At 33.9% G+C, this 26486-nt stretch overlaps 2 protein-coding genes and 1 long non-coding RNA gene across 14 annotated transcripts; 1 reads left to right on the top strand and 2 right to left on the bottom strand.

Moving 5' to 3' along the window:
* Positions 1-1325: 1325 nt before the first annotated feature.
* LOC122297693 lies at positions 1326-6006 on the bottom strand. 6 transcript variants are annotated; one of them, XM_043107832.1, is made up of 12 exons: positions 5487-6005; positions 5129-5206; positions 4450-4545; positions 4237-4353; positions 3785-4040; positions 3545-3702; positions 3111-3460; positions 2918-3017; positions 2649-2708; positions 2378-2461; positions 2170-2286; positions 1326-1798 (listed from the first exon to the last, which is right to left on the bottom strand). In XM_043107832.1, the coding sequence occupies exons 2-12, from the start codon at positions 5186-5188 to the stop codon at positions 1496-1498; spliced, it is 1701 nt and encodes a 566-aa protein (XP_042963766.1). In that variant the 5' UTR covers positions 5189-5206; positions 5487-6005; the 3' UTR covers positions 1326-1495. The 6 variants fall into 6 exon arrangements, with proteins under 6 accessions (XP_042963766.1, XP_042963768.1, XP_042963767.1 ...); XM_043107834.1 differs by having other exon boundaries at positions 5139-5206; positions 5487-6004; XM_043107833.1 differs by lacking the exon at positions 5487-6005 and adding an exon at positions 5301-5480.
* A 9901-nt stretch (positions 6007-15907) lies between these two features.
* LOC122295381 (serine carboxypeptidase 1-like) lies at positions 15908-21252 on the top strand. Of its 6 annotated transcripts, none has more exons than XM_043104391.1 (8): positions 15908-16292; positions 18634-18741; positions 18857-19131; positions 19390-19641; positions 20174-20280; positions 20446-20532; positions 20754-20859; positions 20943-21252. In XM_043104391.1, the coding sequence occupies exons 1-8, from the start codon at positions 15908-15910 to the stop codon at positions 21084-21086; spliced, it is 1464 nt and encodes a 487-aa protein (XP_042960325.1). In that variant the 3' UTR covers positions 21087-21252. The 6 variants fall into 6 exon arrangements, with proteins under 6 accessions (XP_042960325.1, XP_042960324.1, XP_042960327.1 ...); XM_043104390.1 differs by having other exon boundaries at positions 20440-20532; XM_043104393.1 differs by having other exon boundaries at positions 18607-18741; positions 20234-20280.
* On the bottom strand, positions 16161-25950 carry LOC122295382. Of its 2 annotated transcripts, none has more exons than XR_006237984.1 (3): positions 25447-25950; positions 19356-25166; positions 16161-16256 (listed from the first exon to the last, which is right to left on the bottom strand). It is a non-coding gene; the product is annotated as an uncharacterized LOC122295382 (long non-coding RNA). The 2 variants fall into 2 exon arrangements; XR_006237985.1 differs by lacking the exon at positions 16161-16256 and adding an exon at positions 17121-17153.
* Between the last annotated feature and the right edge of the window lie 536 nt (positions 25951-26486).

Below are 26486 nucleotides of genomic sequence, written 5' to 3'. Positions count from 1 at the left end.
AAAAATAAAGGGTCGCCACCGCCGTCACCGAAACCCTAAAAGTCAGGCTGATACTCTGTTGTATCTGAAAGAGCTATGCGCCAACACTACTACCCATAGCCATTTAATGTGTGGCAGTTATTAGAGCTCGTCAATAAAAACCTTCATTACTGCTAGTGGTTCAAAAGTAGGTATAAAGCTGCATTTAAGCAGTGAAGAATGTGAAACATCGAGTTTAGCTCTCATTAATTGTACCTTGTAGATAGCCCATTTCACCATGGTACAAAGACAAGCTTAGATTCCAAGCTACCAAAAGCTTTCCCTTCCATTCTTGTCTATTTTTATTCTGTCAATAAGGGACCTTCGTCTTGGATTGTACTCTTTGGGCACATTTTAGTAGGTTGAGTTTAAGTTTAGCGATGTTGTAATAATTATTTAAGATAACCAACCTGAGATTTCTGTATGAACATGAGAATTGCATTCATCATTCTTTCATAATTTTTTTTATGTGGTATTAAATGATTGAAAAACTATATGTAGACGAAAAGACGACACGAAACTGTATCGAGAATTGATTCTAATGGGCTTTTTCCTGGAGATAAAATAGCTCATGATACAAGGACCACAGGCCAGAAGTCAGAATATGAACCATGACTTGGGCATTTCGCATTTCGACATCAATGACATTCTTTGATTCTGGAGTGGATAACTTCACATAGAAGCTTTGTCCTTTTGATATCTTCCATCAACATGCAAGATGGAGTAATGGTCTGTCATTGTTTTGAGCTTACGCTCTTTAATGGAACTTTCATTACTAGCTTTTGTTTGAATTGTGGATATAGTTGGACATCCCTCAATTGCTTAGAAACTAATCAGAATCAATACTAAGGGAGCTCAATGGTAGTCTCACCTAAACTTGAAGCAGCATAACTTCTGAATTACAATTCTTGATTTTTTTTTTTTTAATTTTTTTGGTCCCTTTTCTAAACTATGTGGAGATGCAACATTGTCTCCTTGTTCACAAGCCCCCTTTTTGCAATTGAGTTAATGTGTAGAAGAATTCATGTTTAAGAAGAAATTCTTCTACTTATAAGCGGTGCGTAAACATACTATTTACACAGTTAAACTCATTGCTATAGTTAAAAAAGCTCACACATCAGTGGTGTATTAGTACGCGGGCTGGCAAATGAATTTTTTATAGTTGAAGAATCCATGTAAGTAGAGTTGTTTTTAACTTTTTGGTAAGAAATGGCCAAGTTCGACAGAGTTGTTTGTTGTGGTGTTCATTTATGGGAACTTGTTCCATATAACAAGACTTTCACACAAACATGAAGTGCAAAAGGACAAGATTCAATCAGTTTCCTTTTTATTTGGAAGTTGAAACTCTTTCCAGAGCATAATACATGCTGAATCTCAAGGTGAAGAGACCATTCATCTCACGAATACTTACAAGGTATCATATACAACTACCTTCCTTATGCATTCTATAGCTGTGTATACAAGAAAATTGCAAAGTTTATTGAGAGTATAAAAGGTACCTAAAACTAAACTCGTATGGAATAATTTGGACAAACTGTGAAAGAGGTTCCTTTTTGCCTCTCTCAACACACCCAATTGCTTCTTTGGCAAGTTCACTTGGTAACTGAAGACAGATCCAATCAAGCAACGATTCCAAGTCCTTGGCAAAGTCGAGCAAATACCAATCCAAAAGCTTTGGGATAGCAAACTTGGTAGTTGAAATTCCAACTGCAGCCTGTAAGTACTCCCTTTTAGCCACTTCCAGTTCTTTCTCAACCTGAGAAGCTGTGTACACCCTCACCTTTCATAAGGAAGAGTTAATAAATCAACAATGGCGTAACTGCATGGAATCCCTAAGACACTAGCAACTGTGGGCACTTAAAAGAGTCTTGATTTAGACCTGAATGAGTTACAGGAACAAACTATAATTCTCACAGAAAGTATCAAGATAAATCCCAGGAGCAATCATATATTAAGAAATATGTGCAGCACATTAAGCTGTCAAGAAAAACTGTGCCACTGAATATAATCTAGTGTTTGGGAATATCTTTTTAATTATAATGTTTCGTTGAACGTGGGACTACACTGAAGAGCTTCACTTGATTTGCTCATCATGGATGTGGGACAATGGCTGATAATTGAATCAAAGCTTACTAGTCTGGGTTAACTTACAGCAGGGGAGGACCAGCTTCCACAGCATAGGGCAAATGTCACCAAGGGTTCAGAAAACTCCAATCCAAATATGCTTCTCCTAGTCTTCTCATCATTTTTCGCACCCTTTACAAATGTCTGGTGCAACTAAAAGTAAGAGATTTGAAAAAAGGATTTTATCTTAAAGGTGAAACATTCTTGTGGTAGACATGAGATGGACACTACTTACATATTTTGAGCGGTAAGGCAATCTCAAGATGAAATGTTCTATAGTTATTGCATTTAGCAAGTGTCCCCCAACATTTATTGTTGCCTGAGTAACAAGTAATGGAAGTGCATAAATGACTGCCTATATCCATTTCATGTTAAAAGCTACGAGTTGGTTTGCAGCTAAGTCATATTTTAAATAGAGGTCTTCAAACATTTGATAAAAGTATTGCAAATGAAATTACAATATATCCTTATCCTAGCAAGAAGAGGAGTTCCTGGATATTACATACCTTCTGCATCAAAGCAACAACCATCTCAGGGCTCTCTGGTATTCCGTGTTCTAGGAATGCCTGTAGAATACGAGATAGTGAATGGCTCTTTCTTTGCACTTGGCAAGGGAACAGGAAATGAGAGTACAAAACACAATCTATCACTAATTTAAGCAAAATCAGGTAACTAACGTCCATTTGGACCTTGATATATATACATACATACATATATATGTATATATATATTATTCCCAAATGAAAGGCAAAGATATTGAAACTTATGTACATACATTCATCATGCAGGAATTGTAAATGTTTATCCAGAATGCTAGCTTCTCCTGATGGATGAGGCTTTCTAAGTTGACAGAGGCAAGTTTCTCCAGGAAGAGTCTGAGAATTCAGAAAAACAATTTGCTGTGACTTTCTAGCGTATTTATAATTACCATCATGGATAAAGCAAGAAACTATCCTAAACAAACTTACTTTAATCTACGAAGTAGAAACACAGAATTTGCTGTTCGGTTTGGATTGATTGAGCCAGCTTCAATGCGACACAATTTCTTATATGGACCAATATCTCTCTTTCCATATACTGAACAAACACCATAAGGATCCCAATAATTTGTTTCTTCACTGCTTTCTCGAGTTGAAGAGGTCAATATGGAGGGTAAATTTTCTGCAGTACTTTGATTCTTCTTCAAACTCATTCTTAGTAGAATGCTAGATAAGCATTCCACTATATTTTCAGAAATTCTGTTTGGGCCATCATCTCCTGGCCCTTCATCAGGGGTTCTTGCTTCTAGACTGTGTTGGTCTTTCAATCTGCATTCTACCTGGAAATTTTGAAAACTCATAATCATTTTAGAATAGGAACAACTGTACATAATGCAAAATAAATAATTGATATTATTACATACCTGTAAATTCTGATGATCTAAACGCTTCTCTGCTGATCTATGGCATATGAGAGGTCTCTTAACTGGAGTTTTTACTGATTGGGGTTTATGGATAGAGGATCCCTTTACATTCTTTACTGACTTTGTACATGATTGATCCTCTTGTCCCCGAACATCATCTGTGAATCAAAGATGAAAACAACGTTTCAAAGCCTATTTCCATACACGATACACATTCCCAATTGAGCTGCAAAGTTTTACCAGAAAGAGAAGGTTTATGCCTCCTTGTGGACACTGATGAATCACACCCATTTAGGGTTGAAAATTTGCGTCGCTCTGGTTTGTGATTCTTAACCGGGTATGGGGCATATGAATCGGCTGAATTTTCTGCGCCCCTTTTGGAGGATGATATATAGACAGCTTCCTGGTACAGATCCTGTCTAAAATGCACAACTTGCTGTTCGAGCCGAACCACTTCCTCTTCCAGAACAGCCACCTCAGCAAGAAGCTCCAATGTCTATGAAATCAAAATCCAACATTAAGGAAAATAACTTCCACTTGGACTACTTTCTTGAACTATAGTGTTGCCACTACAAGCATAGATTCTAACTATTAGTGAACTGGTTGACTTGAATTGAACTCTATGTTATGAACATTGTAAGTAAGTCTGTCAAAAATGACAGAGAATCCACAGAGGTACAGAATTTACTGACATAAGCAGGGAGATAAGGGGGAAGACGAGGTAGAGCTCCCAAAGGTCTGCTGAAAGCCCTATCCAAAGCTCTGTGAATGTTCTCTTCGTGTCTGAGCTTTTTCTTGAGTTTATCGACCTGAAAGTCAACTTCAAACTGAATTTTTCGCAATAGAGAAAAAGAAATGATATCCACATAAAAGTGGGGCTGCCTGTGAGAAAATTGTAGCCATACGTCTTGCTGCAAGGCAACTTTTCTCTCTTTGCTGGAGGGTCGTTGACTCGCGGTTGCTTTTGCAGCATCGTTTACCTTGCTCCCCTGCATATCCAGCTAAAAAGAAAAAAATACAGAGAGAGACATCAATCAGCTTCCACAAGAAAAGAGAACAAGATGCAGATAGAATTGAAATAAACAAACTTTTTCGAAACAAAAAACGGAAGGAAAAGAAAGCAAAGGGATATATATATCGAAATCTAGGACACTGATCAAGAAGCCAACTTTTACCGCTCGTGGTGGATAAATAGGAAACTCCAAAACAAAGGGAATGGTCTATTTTCTCGGGAAAGTGTTTTGAGGGAACAGGATTCAAAACCCAATTCATATAACTTTAAAAAGACAAACTTGAATTACTTCCAAGAAACACGCTTCTCGGATTCTCATAAAAAATTTCTATTTTTGCGAAATTTCTGGGAGCTAGGAGCGTCCTTACTGAAACTGAAGCCCTATTTTCAGGTGATAACAGTTTCCCCATGTGCGAATAATTACAGAGTTCATAGTTTAGAGGTTGGAACTTCTCCTGTAGAAACCGTTTTTCGAAAAACAAATATATACATAATATAATATAGAATTAAATACCAACGGTACGAATTGGACAGTTCATACTATGAACAATTAAAGATGTTTAGCTGATTACTTTTTCATACTTGAGAGGAGATTGCATGGACTGAAGCTTTGTTCTGACTCTGGCATTCATTATTGAATTCTGCCAAATCTGCAAGACCATCCCCCAAACCAATTCAATATTAAAAGAACAGCAATACTCGGGAAGAAATAGAAATTCAAAGCACGCCATTCCAAGAAAGTACCCCTGATTGAATTGCTTAAAAGGAAAGAAAATCAGAACTTTATCAAAGAATCAATTCCCATAACTAAACGAAAAAACTTGAACGAGTACGAGCTGAGTGCCATTCTAAAGAATAGCAGTAAATGGCAACAATCACTCTGATCCCTGCATTCCTTGTTTACAGCGAAGTAAAGCAAGCAGAGCATACCCCGGATAACAAATGGCCAAGATTTCGAGCTATACGACCTTGGAAGATGCGAAACAGCGGGAATTGTACGTGTGTACAGCTACATAAGAACTAACTGGGACCATGGCTGTATCTTCCACCGCATCGTTATTTCAAGGAAATCAAGGAGAGAGAGAAAGAGAGAGAGAGCGTGTCAGCCACTGTCAGCTGGCTCGGTGATGGGTAAAATTGGTTGGCTATGGGGCTTTGGGAAAAGGCCAAAGTGCAAGTAAGCGAAAGGTATGGTGCCTTGCGCAACTCAATGTTCCCGCACTATGCTGTAAAACCTTTTTGACGATCATGAATCAACCCCCGTCTTCTCTTTGTCATCTTTAACCTCCATGGTGCGCTTTTATATCCGCAAGAAAATTATTCGGTAGTCAACAGTAGTATACTTTGTCTGGGTTAGGCGAAGTCCAGAGGTGGGGATAGAGATGATACCTCCATGACCAGCTCCATGAGTACAGAGACAGAGAGCGTGGTCTTTTCGATCAATTATTGCATGTCTTGACATTAATTGCTTGCGTAAGAATATAGTTTTAATGAGATTACGTCCTATAAGAATATAGTTTTAATAATAATAATTTTCTTTCTCAAATGAAAATTATAATTCTCACTTTGTACCCTTCAATTATCAAGGATTGTAAAGCTTATCTCAAATGATCAAAACCACACATTACATATGTTTCTTTTATCATAATTCAATAGGCCCACTGCAAGAGATACGGCCTTTTTCCAAAGGGAAAATTCATGGTAAAAAGCAGACTCTTTGTGAGAGAATCAAAAGCGTATAGTTGGAAGTGTAATGCTTAAAACGATAGTTTGAGGGTTTGGGGGGGCAAAAGTGGATTTTTATGTCAACATGCAAAAAGTTGTTCTTGTTTTACATGGTATGGTAGGGGTTGACTCCAAACTGGAAGGGCTTTGGTATGATTAATGATTATGGCTTAATTACTTGTGGCTTTGGAAGTATGAGGTTGAAGGCAAAAGCTGCACATATCACATGCTTGCCAACTACACACACTTTTTGTTTATGGAAATAAATAAACTTAATTGCAGCCAATGCCTTCTAAGTTGGTTTATGGGTTTTGCTCCTTTACATTTTATCATCACCAATCATACCAGTTGATGTATCGATGCGTCGTATTTTAACTGATTCATCTTGTACGTTCTTTTTCAACTTTTATTATCGTAGGTTTCCTAATTCTTAAGAAACCCAATCATCTTTTATTCCACCCCCCCCCCCCTCCCCCCCCCCCCCCCCCCCCCCCCCCCCCCACAAGAATCAATAATCTCATTTCCTTTGATCTGACTGATCTACAAAGCAGGCATACCAGTTGACGAGTTGTATTTTAAGTTACATCAATATCTTTTAAGAGAAGCAATATTTGGAGTGAAAAATACTCCAAATAATCATTAATAATAATACATAACGATAAAATTAAAGGAACCCATCTACAGAAATGGAATCAAAGGACTCATGTCTTTTGATAGGCAATTAATGCATTCACTCATATCCATAGAAGAAGTATTTTCGAAAGGCCAAAGGTTAAAAGGTTGAACTTTTCAAGTATGGAATCTGAGTATTTTAAACCCCACATGGCCTGCATTGTCTGCCGACGTTCCCTTTGAGCTTTCCTTTTCCTCCCCTCCTCTCATTCCCATATCCTTCCATAAATAGGGGAAATAATATTATATATATATATATATATAGATTTATAGAATCTCTTTGAAATGGAGAGGATGCAACCACGCGCATGCAGTGGGTGTTTGATCATTTTTTTAGTAATTTTATTTCTTAGTAAGTGATGAATGCATGTCATTGGATTAAGATTCTCTATTATTAATTCGTATTTAAGTTCACAAACTGATAAAAAGATGAACACGTAAAATAATATTAAAAGAAAAATTAACAATAATAAATATTGCAGGATTCATTTCATACCACTAAAAACAAAATAGACCCATTTTTTAAGCTTTTAATTCAATTTTTAAATTTCAAATTTCGTAATTTTAGCGTATCGATATATATAAGTGATCATACATCAGTACGTGTTGTTATGTGAACATAAATTATAAGTGAAGACTATTAGATATATTCATAAAGTTATGTGTAAGCGCTGCACACTCCCGTTGAAAAAACTAGATAAATAATAAATCTATATAAAAAAATTATTTTTTTAGTAATAAATCTTATTGATCTTTTTCAAATATACTATACAGTATTTGCATACTGTATAACTGTATCTAATATTATTCTAATTACAAAGAGAATTTTTCAAAAACAAATCATTCATGCAGAATCTTATAATCGACATGCATGTTGGAGAATCTTATAATCTCATGCACACACTATATATATTCACAAATTGACACGTGTTGAAAGGGCAAGCTAGCATGAAAATGAGTTTTTTTTTTTTTTTTTTTTTTAAACAATATGCGAGTATATGAAGGGAATGGACAGGCCACCCACAACCACGTTATAATGATCAAGTACTGACAGATAGACAGACAATGACTTTCATTGTATAACCTAATGCCTTAATTTTATAAGTTAGTTAATTGTTCAGCTAGCAGCTAGCTAAATTAAGGGTACTTTTGTCCTTTGATGGTGAAAATGAGAGACATAATCAGCCAGCTAGATTTGTTGGCAATTATGTGGAGTTTTCACAAAGTTGATTACTCTATATATTACGTGCATATTCAACCACACATACATACATACATACATATACACACACGCATGATCGAGCAAAATAATTGAAAAAATTTCGATAAATTTTTTTGTGTCAATATAGTATTTCATAATATTATTTGAAAGTGAGAAATTTTTATTTTTTTATAATAGCTATATTAATGGGGCTATAATTATATCATTGACTAGTTATTTTAAAGTATAGATTCAAATGTGATTTGAGCCTCTGATCTATTTAAAACCTTACACAAAGTCTTAGTAAAAACTCTCGCAAACTAATTAATAATACTCCAAAACCGTAACTCGATAGGCCAATTACACAGACATTTTTCTTGCCCCATCAATTGTGCAACTATTTTGTTTCAATTTATGTTGTCATTCTTATATTGATATGTTGGTTTAGGGCATATTGCTCAACTATATTCGTAAGAAAAATGCTTATTCGTAATACTTAGTTATGAATATTTGTGACGGAAATGATAATTTATTACGAAAATAAGTTTATTTACGACGTTGCAATGAATAAAAATTTTTCTTGTAGCAACGATTATGGCCTTGTAATTTCCAGTTAGCTTCAATAGTTCACCTATAAGGACATGGAAGGTGAATATTCTCAGAGTTTGGCAAACTTTAAGACTATGAGGTGGTCCATTTACTATGTTTAAGCTCTCTCTTAATTATGAATAATAATCAGAAGCCAAACAAAGGAACAAAGTAGTAAACGACGACGTTTGACCTTTACAATAATATTTTTATTATAAGACTATATTTTATTGCATTTAAGTATGATCATCAAGATATATATATTTATATATATATATATATATATATATATATATATATATATATTTATATATATATATAATTGCTGTCTGTAATCTATTGGCAGTACTCGATACTTTTACAAATTTTAGTAAAAAAATCTTACCGACGTCGTGCACTCGTTACCAGTACTGTAAATATAATTGTTAATTTAATTTAATTTTTTAATTTTGATTTTTTAATTGGTAACACATGATGCATGACCATTTTGTAAATTTATAGTAATGCTGTAAATACTTTAGCAGCTCTAGCATTCATATTCCCGAATATGTATACTCCATGCAGATCAATAAAAGGTCATGCATTATGCATATATGCCTTCTTTTGGATGGCAAAAGCTAGTCTGCAAATTGCATGCAACTCCATTATTTTTCATAAAAGTCTACAGAGCAAGGTACTTGTCCTTTCCCGCATAAAAATCTGTATTGATTTTGTGTGTGTTTGAGAGAGAGAGAGAGAGAGAGAGAGAGAGAGTCTCCTTTTTGTGGGGTTATGGCAGAAGAAAATAGCTAGAAACATATTAAGGGATGGCAAAAAGTTTAGGTAGGTCCATGTTCGATCAGTTCAAAAACTCAGAAAAATTTGAATAAGGTTTACCTCTATAGAGCAACCAAAGGAATCATTAATGAGTGGTGACTCATGAGTGTATGACCCCTCACTATGTATAAACCCATCACCTGGGCTGGAATCAGCTTAATCTCGACTACTCACAAAAGGTTGTTCTGATCAAAGGTATTCCTGGCCTTTGGACCTATACCCCACAAGCCATTTCTGGCACGTAGGCCGCCATACGGAAAATTATTAGATATTCTCAGAGTAAACAATTTGAATCGATCACATTACATGATATTAAGATAATTATAATATGGGAAATCTTTAGGATCGGTCCGGCTGCTATTAGCCAAATAATAGCCTGCCAATCATATGCTAACATTTAGGTCTTTCACCACAATTATTCTGAAGCAGCACTACACCAAAAAAGGACAAACTCATTTTTCGTCTTCTCTTCTTTTTTTCTTTTTCATTGGGTAGTTTTTTTTTTTTTTTTTTTTCATTCTGCTGGGGTAGAGTTTTATTTTCATTCTATTCACTTTCTTTTTGGTTTTATTAGTTTTAGTTTTCCTTAGTTTTATTTCTTTTCGTGTATTGGTGCGGTGGCTTCATTTTTTTTCCAATTTTCATTTTCTTTCATTAGCCTTTTCTTTCGGTTTTCAGTTTTTTAGCCGGAGACTTTCCTTTCAGTGTTAGTTTCTTGTTGGGTGGACGCTGGGTAACTCTTTAGATGTTTTTTTTTTTTTCCTTGCTTTGATGATTTGGCTCCAGTTTTATATTATATTTTTTTTGGCTTTCACCGTTTTTCCTTCTTCTTCATTCTAGACTTTTCTTTCAGGCTTAGTTTTATTTTTCTTGGGTGAGACTATTCGGTTTCGTTTTCATTTTTCTAGATTTTATTTTGGTTCTACTGGGTAGAGTTCTCAAGACTGATTCGAACTCAAACCCAGAACTTCAATTTGCATTGAAAACAAAAATCGAATTAAAGTTGATAGAATCTGTGGCTGGGAAGCCATGAAAATGGACCAAAAAAGTTAATTTACTCAATTTAATCCATTTCCAGAGCTGAGGTAAAGCTGGACGGCATTGTAGAGCTCGTTGATGTTGACTCCGTTGATCTCGGTGATGTCGAAGTAGTAATAGGAGGAGAACCAGCGGATTGAGGACAGTGCAAAGGGGTGCAGTGAGGAAGAGAGGGGTGGGCGGTGCAAATGAGAAGACAAAAAGGCTATATACGACCGTGATTCTCTGTGGTGAGTGTATTTTTTTTTTTTTACAGTGAATTTTCTTACGTGGATTTAGCTGAATGTAGGGCTGCTTTTGTGGGATTTTTAGCCCAACCGCTGGGAATCGTTTCTCTTATAATATTATGAATTTATATTCTGAAATACCGGCGGCCACATGTTTATGCATCGAAATTACCTAATCATTACTCCAAAAGCATTTATTCATAATCTATATATGCATGTGATCTTTTGTAAAGTGCAAAATTTATATTACCTTTTAAGGCTTTCAAAAGCCTAATATCATCGTTTATAACCTAAAACTCCTTTTCAGTATGTGGATCCTTGTGATCGATAATGAAACCAAGTAGATCTCATGCATGCCACTACAATCATTTCATGACCCTTTTTGCTAAAGTTGGCTAAAGGCTAAAGCTTGTCGACAGTTGCTATCATTCCTCTTTTCTGATCTCTTTCTTTTTCTTCCTTTCCAATTTCCATATCTTAGCATGCTCCTCATGTCACATCCAATTAATTACACTTTTCAAGTAGATCAAGAAATGATTTACATCCGTGCATGCATATGCTTTGATCTCAATCAGTACTGTTGGTAGTAGAGGGTGCCATGCAAATATATATATATATACACACCATTGATGAATTGCTGATCAAGAAATGTCAAAAAGTTGGCAATGTAGACCCTAGCTAGCCAGCATGATCAAATGGCAATGAAAAGTACCATGCATGATGAAGTAAATGATGAGAATTGGGAGACAGTATATATATATATATCATCATGTGTTTGGGGTAGATTCTCATTTCACAATCTAATTGGGAACTTTGAAATTAGAATTCTAAACACATATATAAGAGAGACGTTGTATGGCACACTTTGTGTGTCTATATATTTCAAACACTTAATTGAGATCTTCAAATCCGAACAAGAAACTTCGGAAGATCTTGATGCTCATAATAGACACTGATAACATTCTCTTTATTCTGATTAATGAATGCGATAATTACACTAGAAGTAAAAGGATAAAAGAACTAAAATGAATGTAGATCCTGCATAAATATTGCATCGATCAACATGCTAATTAAGATACGTACATGATACTTGTATATGATCACGTGCGTCCAAGCTGAAATCTATAAAAATTCCAACAATTTGAGCAAATAATGATGCATTATACGTCAAAGATGATGGAACACGGCTTTCTGATGCCCCCTGCATCACTTTATCATGTGGGGTCTCAGGACAATATAGCAAATGGAAACATTTCAACTTTGGTGCATGCAAACCTGAAAAAAGGGCAAAAGCAGCCACGTCCTGAAAAGTCTCTGTCTTTTACAGTTAAGAGGTAAAAATAAAAAAGCAGCTGCACATGATGCGCATGCATTGAGGTTCCAAAAGTCGATCCTGAAGCTTGGTCGGTTGTACGTTCATGCAGATGATCATTCAGTACCCTAGCTTTTGGGTCATTAATTTGTAGAAATACACAAAATTAATTAAAGTCTACTTAGAATGATAAATATTACAATTGTTACCGATTTTTTTTTAAGTTTTTGAATTTTAAATGAATAATAAATAATGAAAAAATGAAAGAAAAAAAAAAGATTCAATACATTTTTTGGTCACTTTTGAAATGTTGAGTAACATTACTACCTGAAAATACACTGAAATGAGAATAATAGTTGGATTTATTAACATGTAGAAGAGGATCGGAATGCCATATATAGTTCTAGGGTTTATAAGTTTTATGCACTTTTTTAAAAAAGTGATATCGACCGTTAAAAAATAATTTTTTTAACGTGAATATCAAATTTATCACTTTTTTTCATCGGATTACAAATCTTAAAATTGTAAATATTACTTAATTCTCTACTAAAAAAAGTCACTCTTTTTTTGAAGTAATGTAAAAAAAGTAATTGGGTGGTACAATGGAAAAAGGAAAGCAAGAATCATCTTTTTGGGTACAAATATTTTTTGAGTTGGGTGGGCAGAATATTTTAGTGTCCCTGGTTAGCTGACCATAAGACATGACAATAAGTTCGCCAGCTAGCTCTCCAGTACCTTTTCTAATCAATGTGCCTCCAGAATAAATAATTTGCTGGGCATTAATCTTTTGACCTAACTTTTGCATGTCCAGAGTTACACACTTGCAATATGTTATTGATTATATTATACCATAATATATAGGGAAACCCACTAATACATTTTTACATCATATCCTCTATCTAAAGTTCTACTACTTGTAAGTCAGTATATAAACAAATAATTACTTACACACGATGTACTCAAGACTCTTTACATGAGTTTAAAAAAAAGACTCAGATTAAACACAACATGCAGCGTACTTAATTAACTTGAATATCAGTGCCGTACGTATGTATTTTGTATTTAGATTTTCACTATAAGAAAATTGTTCATTTGTACCTAGTTATTTTCTATTAAATGAGTATGTTTTGATCGCAAATAACCAGTTTTGTCGCGTATAATCCGTCACAAATGATCATATCTTTTTTGTAATGTTTATTAATACAATTGTAATTAATGGGTCATACAATAAGTAGAGTGTTTATTATATATCGACTCACAAATAGGAGAAGTACTCATATATAAAATAGTTAAGTCGAGGTTAGAAGGCCTCCATGTACATGTACATACATATAACATTGATAAAAAAAAATAGATCGAGGGGGACCATAATATTCAGCCCTCACCTTCCCCAAATAAAAAAGAGTAATTGGTAGTAACAAGAAAAATAGCTAAAAAAATAAAAGTTGACCCTGCAGTAGTTACAAATTAACCTCTTCCATACATAACAATATTGAAATCTACCACGTACAGATAGATCATGACTGCATGATTCTCGAAGAATTACAGATCGACCAAGATGATTTGGTTTCTCAAAGAGGCCAGGTCCGGGAAGAAGAGTCCAAAAACTCCTTGAGTATAAAAGACAGGCAATATTGAGACATCTCCACAGAAAGAACAATTACATGAAAGGTTAGATCGATAAACTGGAGATCGGGGGGCGGGGGACAGACTATTCAATAGACGTTGTCGGTTCTTGAATCTTTGTTTTTGCCAGCTTTTCCCATGACCGGGAAAATCGTCCTCGTATCTTTGTGTTCTTCAACGTACACACGTATTGTACGTGTGTATATATATATATATATATTCCTTCGATAATGCCTTTAGTTTTTACTCGATCCATCTCTTCTTTTTCTTTTTTCCGGTTCTCCAAACATGCAATCATAGTCCACAGTACTCCAGTTAAACTTAATTATAACTATCAAGATAAACCCTAATTGTTTTTTTTTTTTTCCCTTTGTTGAGAACTCGATTGATCTTTGTTGCATGCATGCAATCTAATGTCCCTGTAGTTATACGATGTTTCAAATTATATTTAATTTTTTTAAGCTTTTATTAATTAGGGGCCGGGGAAAAACAGTTGTGCACAATAGATTAATGTAGTACTATTGAACGAATTATATATATATATATATATATATAGAAACTAATGTCCATTCTCGTACGTATGTACGTTGATTAAATCAAAAGACAAAGAATTGTAGTAGATAATTTTCATGTTCCAACCTTCACAAAAAACAAATATTATAATATATAATTCCGTTCATAAGATTGAGTTTACATCAATTCTCAACACGAGTTTCACTAAGAATTAGTTTAAACAGAGATGGATATTGTCTATAAAATTTCATAAATATCTTTGGTGTTTACATATATGCATACTACTAATAAATTGTGTTTTTATTTTTTCTAAATTCTATCATGCAGTGTCTGACTCGATCTAATATCCAAATACTATAAATACAAATATTTTTCAATTTCAAATATTCAACATTTTCATCTAATCATTACCTAATCATTATAATTTTTCCAAACTTTCAACCACAACATAAAAAATAATTCAACTTTTTTAAATATAAAAAAATATATTTAAAAATAGGATTATAATAACATTTTAACTTTATAATATTTTAATTCAACTGTTTTTTCTTACATTTTCCAAAACTCTATAAAACATCTCAACTAAAAGAATTTCACTATTATTCACAAATTATTTCATTACTATTTACAGATTATCTCATTTCATCTCATTATCCAAATGAGACCTTAGATTAATCTGCAGTGGAAAGTACTATTGGTACGACAACTTTTGCAAAGGGAAAATGATTTGTTTAAGTTTAGGGCATGTAGGTCTATTTCAATCTCTTTGATAAAAACGTAGGATGCATGGAAAAATTCAAAATTTTAAAGTAAAATTTAGTTTTTTTTTTCAAAAAGATTGTACACACATTACAAGAAAAATAGTATTTGTGACTAATTTTTTACAATGAAAATGACTGTATATTTACAATTAAAACAAACTCATTTTATCTAAAAATACTCATTTTGCTAAAAATTATTTATCGTAAATAAGTGATATTCTTGTAGTGACATTAAATTTGCACACCCAAAACTTGCATCATGCATTCAATTGCAAAAACATCTCATTATCCAGTATGGACAAACTATGGGAAGAGATGCCCATATTCTTGGTGTACCTAGCTTTTGGGCTAGGACCTTGGAATCTATAGTACTTCCCAAGTTCTTTATCCACAACGAAGCTGAGCTAAAAGTTTTGGTATATTGAAGTCCATGGGCCTTATATTTTCTGCTTGCTTTTGTGGGGATTTTTATTCTGTGGTGATCAAACATGGGATTCGTGATGTTATCCTACACGCTCATGTAATTAATATTGAGAAAATGCATGCAAATGAACTCACTCTTCTACTTATGAAAACTGTAAAAATGAGTTAAGATCTGATTTGAATCAATTTCTCTTTTTATATAATATGGCTATTCCAAACTGTAAATACCAATTGAAGAGTGTTAGTGTTTCACATGAATCGAATTCATTCTGACTTCTAATCATATCTTGTCCATATTATCCAAAATTTTGACGAAAGTGGTCCCCCTAAAGAACGGTATGTTGTCCATATTCTCAGCTTCCACAGTCATTCACTTTGCCTATATATAAAGAAATACCAAAAACCCTTTAAAGATCCAAGTAATTGTATTCAAGCAATAAGATCAGAAGATGAGGCTTTCACTTCTCTGCAGCGTGCTTCTGCTTCTTTCCTTCCACCATTTAGTTTTTCCCATCACCTGCAACGGCAGCCAGGTAGACAACCTTTACAAGTTGATCAAAGCTCGAAAATCCCAAAATCCTCCTCATACTGAATTCTGGGATGGATTAGATGATGATGCCGGAAAGTTTTTGCCGGAGTACGTCGGACCCCAAGACGGGTTGATGCAAGCTGACAAGATTGATGCCTTGCCAGGACAACCAAAAGGAGTAGATTTTGATCAGTATTCAGGCTATGTAACGGTGGATCCTAAAGCTGGGAGAGCACTGTTCTATTACTTTGTGGAGTCCTCTCAAAACTCTGCAACAAAACCTCTCCTCCTATGGTTAAATGGAGGTAAACTTATACATATCCAGATGCATGTTCGTATCAACTAATATGCATATATAACTCGATAGCGATACGCTTACAGCTCTTTTATAATCTATTTTACAATAAACTGATATAAGTGCAGTTATTCATTAAAGATCATGCATACCAAATTTTCAAAACTAATTTTTATTTAAAATAGAATTATAAAATAGTTGTAAAAGACTGGCCGTAAGTTTATCATTTTCTATATATATCATCGTCATAGCCCATGTACAGAGCAAATATGGAAAACAACCACAATACATGGGGCTCTACAAATATCATGTTACGTGTGATATATCATCATGATCTGTACATGATATATTAAAGGGAAAGGATCTTGGGAAATGCTATTAGATGCTATTGCTGGATATTCTCCCTGGCGAGCAATCTGCATATATATGCAGGAATTTCTCCAGACCTTTTTCTTCTTTAAAATGAAAAATATAAAACTTTAGATATTATATATATATATATTATTATATTATATTATATATATAATATTATAATATATTATCATCTTAAATCACACAAGATGATACGACATATTTTAAGTGATTATTTATTTAAGTGATAACCATATAAATTTACTTAAAATATACTGCAATAGAAGGTATGACTAGAGATAATATAGTTTACGATAAAAAGTAGTATTACTCGAGTAAAAAAAGAGTGTAAATTGATTTTTTTTAATCTTTATTTTATTCTAAAATGGTAAAAGAATAATTATAAGTCATAATGGCCTTATCCCATCATTCCCCCCACAATCTCATAAATATATATATATATTAATTTTAAAAGAGAAATACTTTTTACAGTCAGGAGATGCAATCGGCGTGCAGTCAGCTATAAAAAAAAATTAATAAGGGACTTACATGAAAAAAAAAATTATTTTTATAATTTTTTATAATTCATTCCGTACAGCTGACTGTACGCCGACTACACGTGACAACTGTACGTACCAAAACTGATTTCAAAATGATTTCATTGCAACGAAGACTGACATTTTCCATGTGCTTTAACAAACACAAAGAGCCTCTGCAGGGAAAAGTAAAGTGGAATTATAGACAGAAAATGCAAAAAAGTAGAGAATATGGTCCCCCCACTTCCAACATATTCTCTCTTTGTCACCAATATTAATGCTTTTCCCTCAAAGCTCCCACAGACCCAAACATCATCATGATTACTACTGCGAATAGTGTGAATTTGAGTGCTATATACATTATTCTCTTACCCATATGATAGGACATAATACAGACATAATTGTTTTTTTTTTTTAATTTTTTAAGAATTATAATTTAATTAACTTGATTTATGCAAAGTAATATTGTTTTTATAACTTCCTTTATAAAAATGTCTCATATTTAAAATATAATTGTATAAATTATTGTAAAAAGAATTGTATGTTTATTATTTTTCATATATAATATTCCCCAAATTAATACTAGGTCGAAAATGACTGTTCTTAGATTGATTTGGCCACCGTCCAATATTTTTCATTTTTTAAGATTAAATTTGGCTTGCTTTATGATGATTTATGCAGTTGTTTTGAAAAAAATTTATCTTAAATTTTTTAATAAAAATTACATTTATAATCATTTTGTGTACTTTTTATATACTTAATTAATGTGATTGGTCAAAATAATTATTTAATATTTATATAATAATAGCATAATTCTGACTTAAAAAAAAACCATCTAATCATTTTTCTCAATTTTCATAAAAAGAAGCGCAAAAAGATAAACATTTCTTTACAAAAATCTAAAAAGACTTAAACTACGTAAGAATCCTTATTTACAAGAATACTTTCATTGGACCTTACTACCTTATTAAAAAAAAAAAAAAAAAAAATTAAGAAAAGACAAGAAAAGAACAGAAAAAAAAAGTCAACCATTGGTGGCCACGCCACTAGGATTCCCTCGGGCAGTCCAAATCGAGCTGTCCAACCGGTGGCTACCCCGTGGGTAGCAGCCTCACTCGTATTTGTAGCCAAACATGTAGCCAGGTCAATTTATGAATTTTATTATTGTTTGTAATGAAATGACAATGAACGTGAAAGGTCACGTATTTGAGAGAATTTTCTCATAATAAAAATTTAACATGAGATGGAGAAAGAGATTAATTTATGCAAAAATCAAGAATTCATTAAATCTTTTTTTTTTAAATTAATTTTTTTAATTTTTTATTTTTTTTATTCAAATCCAAAACTTGAAAGCCGCAAACCAATTTTGGCAATTAACTGGAGAAAGCCACAATTTCCAGCATCTAGCTCCCATTTTCTTTTATCATTCAAATGCAGAAGTTACGAGAAAATCAATATATGCAGGCCCTGGATGCTCCTCTCTCGGATATGGAGCCATGGAAGAACTGGGACCTTTCAGAGTCCATGGAAATGGGAAAACACTTTACCTAAATCCATATGCATGGAACAAAGGTGAGCAAATTCTGTTTCCACTTTCCACCTAAAAGCATTCACTATTCTCTCTCAAATCTTCATTCATAGGATTGTGAACTAGGAATTGTAACTAATGCTCCCTCTGAATTAGCAGTGGCAAATGTTATCTTTCTGGAATCCCCAGCTGGAGTTGGGTTTTCATATTCAAACACTTCCGCCGACTACAGCAATGTCGGTGACAAAAGCACAGCAAAGGACTCCTACACTTTTCTTCTAAACTGGCTTGAGAGATTTCCCCAGTATAAGAACAGAGACTTCTTTATAACAGGAGAAAGCTATGCTGGTCATTACGTGCCTCAGCTTGCTTATACCATTCTCATAAAGAATAAGATCACAAATCAAACATTAATCAACCTCAAAGGGATTGCAGTGAGTTCCTTGTGAAGTTTTACCTTGGGTTTATGACATGTTACGATGACTCGATGCATATAGGGTTTTGTTTCATCTATTTCATTAAAGGATATACAACTTGATAGTGTTAGTGTCACATCAATCAAGTACTTGATTGATGGGTCACCATCACATGACAATGTCACGTCAGTTTGTATGTCTATCTAGCATTGAATCTCGTAGTCCAAGCATAAAAGACTCACCAATGCTTCTCTGCAATATTTGAATGGATTGCAGATTGGGAATGCTTGGATAGATGATAACACAGGTATATTGGGCATATATGATTATTTCTGGACACATGCTTTGAACTCCGACGACACCAATGCTGGAATTCACAGGTATTGCGATTTCAATACCGGTAACTTTTCCAGCAAGTGTGAGCAATATCAAGGCCGGGGAAACGAAGAGGTCGGTGAGCTCAATATATATAACATCTATGCTCCTTTATGCAATGGATCTGCACCCAACTCCGGATCAAGTGGTTCGGTAAGTCCCATAAAACTAGTAGTTTCTTACAACTAACATCATATCTCAATAGAATAACATCACTAAGTTTGGTCACAATTGACACTACCTATGAGTTAATTTTAAAATAATTACCCATCAGGGTTGTCAAAAAGAAGGGGCTTAGGAGGAGTTACAAATTCGATTCCACACAGTAGTCTTTTCTTTTTTTTTTTTGACTGTCACGGGATGTTCAAGAACAACATCCCGACTAATCCCAGGGATATACAGGCCCTAGGTAAAAAGTTTTCTATAAGTGCACTTCGAGTAATTTAAGAAAAAAATATCTCAGTCTGATGGCCCTTAGAGATTTGAACCTTAGATTTGAGGAAACCATACCACCTTAGACCTGAGTTACTCATATTTACCAGTTCTAGAGGGTGGGGTCATGCATCTAGAGTTGCATTACTAACCAAAGGTGGGTCCAAAGGAAAAAAAATTGGTTCACAACATTTTAAAAACATGAGAAATAAAGTGGTTTCTGCATAACATGATATTTGATCTTGCAAAATAGGTCAAGAATTTTGATCCTTGCTCTGACCAATATGTCAATACATACCTAAATCTTGCCAAGGTGCAAACAGCTCTTCATGCAATAAATACAAAATGGGAAGCTTGCAGGTATGCGTGACTTTATCTATATAAGTATTTTTACCTATTGACTATAAACATTGGCAATCATGGTTCTGTTTCAAGGCATGAATGCAAATAAAAGAAACAAACTGTCTTGGACTAAAAATATAACCCGGTGTAACCTAACAAATTTTGCTTCTACACTAGCTACAGTTTCCTTGGTTGGAAGGACGGGCCAACCACAATTCTACCCATTATCAAGTGGCTCACATCTAGTGGAGTTAGTTTATGGATATACAGGTAAGCCCTCATCTTTAAATGAGCTTTCTAGTAAATCCCTCTAAGAACTCTTATTCCAAAGAAAACCCACTTAGAATTTCTGTATTCATAAATGAACCAAAGCAATAGGCAAGTTCAAAATATAGAGCAAATAATATTCTCATGTATTGGACTACCAGAGAAAATAAAAGCAACCAACTGCAAAGCTAGCACCTTAAACATTCTGTTAAATGAACCTGCAGTGGGGACACAGATGCACGAGTTCCAGTAACCTCCTCTAGGTATGCAATAAAAAAACTAAAGCTACCGGTCAGCACCGACTGGCGCCCGTGGTATTCTGGTGATGAGGTAAACATATCCTGGTCATTTGCAACTCTAAATTACACACCATATAAAAAGGCTAAATATTTTGCACATGGTGATGATGGCAGGTTGGAGGATATGTTATTGGGTACAAAGGAGTGACATTCACCACTGTAAGGGAAGCTGGGCATACAGTTCCAAGCTACCAACCAGAACGGGCACTAACCATGATCTCATCTTTCCTTCAAGGGAAACTCCCTCCTCCATCCTGAGGGAGCAGTCCTCCAAAATACAGTAATTCTCTTATAAGCATAACAATCCATTTGTATGTAACATAAGTAAGCTAAAAGGGTGTCTGCAACACCCACCCATCATTTCCTACCAGAGAGTAGAATCTCAAAATAAGATACAATTCATAGAATACTATGTTTCTTTTTATCTTTGGGGCCAAAGGAGTGGAGCATAGGATTTTCTTTATGTACCATTTATATAAAACCAAAAAACACAGGAAATGATTGAGAATAAGGAGTTTTACTAAAAAAACATCTATAAAAATAAGGGAAGCAAGACTACATCAGCAACTGCAGACGATTGAGCTTCTCTTACAAAAAAAGAATCAGATAAATTACTGAGAAACCTCTCATTTCTTGACTGCTGGTATGGGGATGATTTCAAAGTATATGCTCTGTAGATTCTACTGCACTAAATTAGCCGTTGGCTCCCAAGAATTAAGAAAAACCATTTCTTCGGAATCAAACTCAGCCAGGACCTCTTACAAAATTAATGTAAACCACTCTCCATCAACCTCTGATATTTTAGCGTGTAAAACAGGTATGCAATTGCAACACCAAAACTGCATTCAACCTCACTCTACAAGCCGCCAAGATACATCACCAAAATCTCAAACCCTTAGGTCAAGATCTAACTTCTGGCTCCCATGCCAAAATGTAAACCTATCAAAATTAGATGAGCAACAACTAGTTCTTTCAACTATAAACTAATTCTTAATGATGCATCTATTTTGCTGCAGCATCTTTAGGTACTTATGCAAAATTTCCATATTCCAAATGTTCAGCAACAACTAATAAGGCCGCTTAAACAATTAAAAAATACTTCATTAAAAATAAAGACCAATTATATACCCCTGCTGCAATCAGATTTATTGAAAAGATCAAACTCCATTTTCAGATACCACCTTGTGTAGATTAATTATTTTTATTTTTTATTTTTTAAATTAGTATATGAGACATGGAACTGTGACCTCACTTACTATCACATTCTTATGGGAGGATGAAGGTGCAATTTAAGGTTATTGTATCAATCAAATATTCCTTTGTCCTTGCATAACAAGAAATGTCAAAAATATTGCCAGTGTTTAGGCAGGGGGAATCAAATCAGACACATTTGTTTTTCTTCAATTCCAGCCAAAACCTACCAAGATCCAAACATATAGAGCGATTTTCTTTTTCTTTTATGTAATCTAGAAAAAACCTAGAAAGATTCTAATTGAGTCCTTGTAAAGAAAGGTCATCTGTGGGACCACAATTGACATTCAAGTTTGTGGACAGCAAAACTAAGCAAGTCACAGAATAATGCATATGATCGTGAGCATAAAAGGCTTCTTTTCTGATAACTTATGTACAAAAAATTTCAATGCAAAAAAGCATGATATAGCACAATTTGTGGACAAAGATAATAGTTGCCACTTTATCCTAAAGACAATATAAACTCGGTCAAAGTTCCGTGCAGTATAAAAACAAACTCATTGTCGACAGAGTTGTGCACCTGGTGTTCGCTTTAATATGAAAATGGAAAGCTTTCTTCATTGGGAGATCATCCAGATATCCTATTGATTAAATACAAAAGAAAGCTTTGCCAATCAGATATAGTCTCTTCAGCGTGTCAACGATCTTGCACTTTCTGCTATGCTGCTTGCAAAAGTTTGAATAAGCTACAGACTTTTGCACCTATGGGTTGCTGCCATTATCTCAACTTGTTGAATAAGCTTGCCAACTTGTTGATTCAAGTAATATATATAATCGATCAAAGGTAAAACTATTTCGCAACATTTTGAACGCTTTACTTGAATATTTCATATATTACGTCCCAATATTAAAGTTTTACATATTCTTATTTAAATTTTACAGCCTTAGACCTGTTACAATGTGGGGCCGGTTTGTCCATCCTGAAATTCAAACATTATTGGAGCTAAGCCATTAATTCTTGCAACATGTCTGAAAGTTGGTTCTTATAATGATATCTTCAATAAGCAACAATAGTTTCATTTGTTCTATATTATATACTTTAACATTACTAATATATCATTACAATATAGGACTCACTCTTTCATCACGACCAACAAGTGTTTTTATCATTGAACCTCTTAGTCCTGCTACAATGTCATTGCAGCAATGGTAATCTATTAACATATATCAAAATACATATCCTATAATAACATTATTTTTTTATTAGTACTCTCTATTCTGACCAATTTCTATACAAAATTTAAAGACGACACTATTTTCAGAGATTAAAATTAAAAGTTGAATAAAATATTATTAAAATATATTGTTTTAATATTATTTTTATATTGGAATTTGAAAAAGTTGAATTATTTATTTTATTTTGTATGGAAAATTGAAAAAGTTGTAATGATTAAGATGAGATGAGATGAGATGAGATGAGAGTTTTCTGCAAGTGAACAAGGTAATGATTCACCGCTTGAAGAAATTGTTGAAAAAAGATTACATGATCCATCAGCATCAGCTTCAACTGTTAGTATTCACTCCATAATCAAGATTGATGATGTCGCTAGCTTCCTTAGGAGTTTACAATCCATGACAGTAAGATTATGCTTTTACCATTAAATTATTACACTTATGTAAAAACATATAAATATAATACGCTATCTACTTTATGTTCTAATATAATTTTCTTTCAAATTTTCCTAATATTTGCATCAACTTTACACACATATTTCTTTCCATTTTCATATAGAAACCAAACTTTTGGATTTGAGAAAAAATCTTTGTAGTCGACCTCCATCAAGTCTTTTTTTATGTCTTGCATTGGATGCAACAAGGGGACAAGATATGAACACAATGAGAAATTTCTATGTTATCATTGCAAAAATAAGAGCAACTCACAGCCACAGTATATATGTGTTCATTAAAAACATATGTGAACACATATATGTTTCCTTCATATTTTAATCTATAACTTCTAAATAAGTTATGCATGTTTCTGATCATTTCTATGGGTATATAGTCATCATGTTCTCAAAGATATTCATCATGTGTTCCTAGCTAGCTAGTAATTGATCATAAATATATATATATATATATATTCTTGTAATGTTTAATATATATTTGAATGCGGTCATTATAGTTACAAAAGTGAGTAAATACTGTTCATTGGACAGAGTACTACTACTGATACAGCTTGAATATCATCCCCACACACACACACACACATATATATATATATATATATATATATATATGTGCGCGCGCGCGCATGTGCTTTAAACTTTGAGATAGTGATCAGTCAACAAATTAAGTCAATAATGGCAGATTATATATGGCTACTCAACTGACCGATGATCCACTAATCGATGATCGATCATGAGTACTTATTAATTTAGAATTACAATATATATATTTTTCCAATATTATTGTATAATTTTCCTGATCAATCGGCCTCATGCTGATGATCTTGAAATGCTAAATTCAGATGAATCTAGCTAGTTTCTTCAGAAGGCAACGTCATAATTACTACTTATCATCAGGGGAAAAACGGAAGGAAAAGAAAGCAAAGGGATATATCTATCGAAATCTAGGACACTGATCGAGAAGCCAACTTTTACCGCTCGTGGTGGATAAATAGGAAACTCCAAAACAAAGGGAATGGTCTATTTTCTCGGGAAAGTGTTTTGAGGGAACAGGATTCAAAACCCAATTCATATAACTTTAAAAAGACAAACTTGAATTACTTCCAAGAAACACGCTTCTCGGATTCTCATAAAAAATTTCTATTTTTGGGAAATTTCTGGGAGCTAGGAGCGTCCTTACTGAAACTGAAGCCCTATTTTCAGATGAGAACAGTTTCCCCATGTGCGAATAATTACAGAGTTCATAGTTTAGAGGTTGGAACTTCTCCTGTAGAAACCGTTTTTCGAAAAACAAATATATACATAATATAATATAGAATTAAATACCAACAGTACGAATTGGACAGTTCATACTATGAACAATTAAAGATGTTTAGCTGATTACTTTTTCATACTTGAGAGGAGATTTCATGGACTGAAGCTTTGTTCTGACTCTGGCATTCATTATTGAATTCTGCCAAATCTGCAAGACCATCCCCCAAACCAATTCAATATTAAAAGAACAGCAATACTCGGGAAGAAATAGAAATTCAAAGCACGCCATTCCAAGAAAGTACCCCTGATTGAATTGCTTAAAAGGAAAGAAAATCAGAACTTTATCAAAGAATCAATTCCCATAACAAAACGAAAAAACTTGAACGAGTACGAGCTGAGTGCCATCCTAAAGAACAGGAGTAAATGGCAACAATCACTCTGATCCCTGCATTCCTCGTTTACAGCGAAGTAAAGCAAGCAGAGCATACCCCGGATAACAAATGGCCAAGATTTCGAGCTATACGACCTTGGAAGATGCGAAACAGCGGGAATTGTACGTGTGTACAGCTACATAAGAACTAACTGGGACCATGACTGTATCTTCCACCGCATCGTTTTTTCAAGGAAATCAAGGAGAGAGAGAAAGAGAGAGAGAGCGTGTCAGCCGCTGTCAGCTGGCTCGGTGATGGGTAAAATTGGTTGGCTATGGGGCTTTGGGAAAAGGCCAAAGTGCAAGTAAGCGAAAGGTATGGTGCCTTGCGCAACTCAATGTTCCCGCACTATGCTGTAAAAACTTTTTGACGATCATGAATCAACCCCCGTCTTCTCTTTGTCATCTTTAACCTCCATGGTGCGCTCTTATATCCGCAAGAAAATTATTCGGTAGTCAACAGTAGTATACTTTGTCTGGGTTAGGCGAAGTCCAGAGGTGGGGAGAGAGATGATACCTCCATGATCAGCTCCATGAGTATAGAGACAGAGAGCGTGGTCTTTTCGATCAATTATTGCATATCTTGACATTAAGGAATTTTTATCTCAAACATAAAATTCTCATCTCATCATTACAACTTTTTTAAATCTCCATATAAAATATAATAAACAATTTAACTTTTTCAAATCCCAATACAATAATAATATTAAAATATAATATTTTAATATTTAATCTTAAAATTTAAAATTCTCATCTGAGAATTTTCAGTGGCCAAGCAGAACCTAAATTGCTTGCATAAGAAAATAGTTTTAATGAGACATCCTATAAGAATAATAATAATAGAAAAATAATATTTCTAATTTTATGGTGTGGAAGTAGTTTCTTTAAAAAAAAAAAAAAAGTGAGTAAATTAATTTACGAGAGAAAATCACTTTTTTAATAATATCCTATCATTTTTTTTCCTGAATGAGTGATAGGATGTGAATATCTTAAAATTATATCTATCATTATGCGTATGTGTATTTTGAGACTACGTAATAATTACTCGTGGTGATCTTCTAATCTTCTTTCTCAAATAAAAATTATAATTCTCACTTT

This window comes from Carya illinoinensis, chromosome 15, assembly GCF_018687715.1.
Source record: "Carya illinoinensis cultivar Pawnee chromosome 15, C.illinoinensisPawnee_v1, whole genome shotgun sequence".
Lineage (NCBI taxonomy): Eukaryota > Viridiplantae > Streptophyta > Magnoliopsida > Fagales > Juglandaceae > Carya > Carya illinoinensis.
Note: the sequence above shows the minus strand (reverse complement) of the source record. Positions and strands in the feature narration are given on the sequence as shown.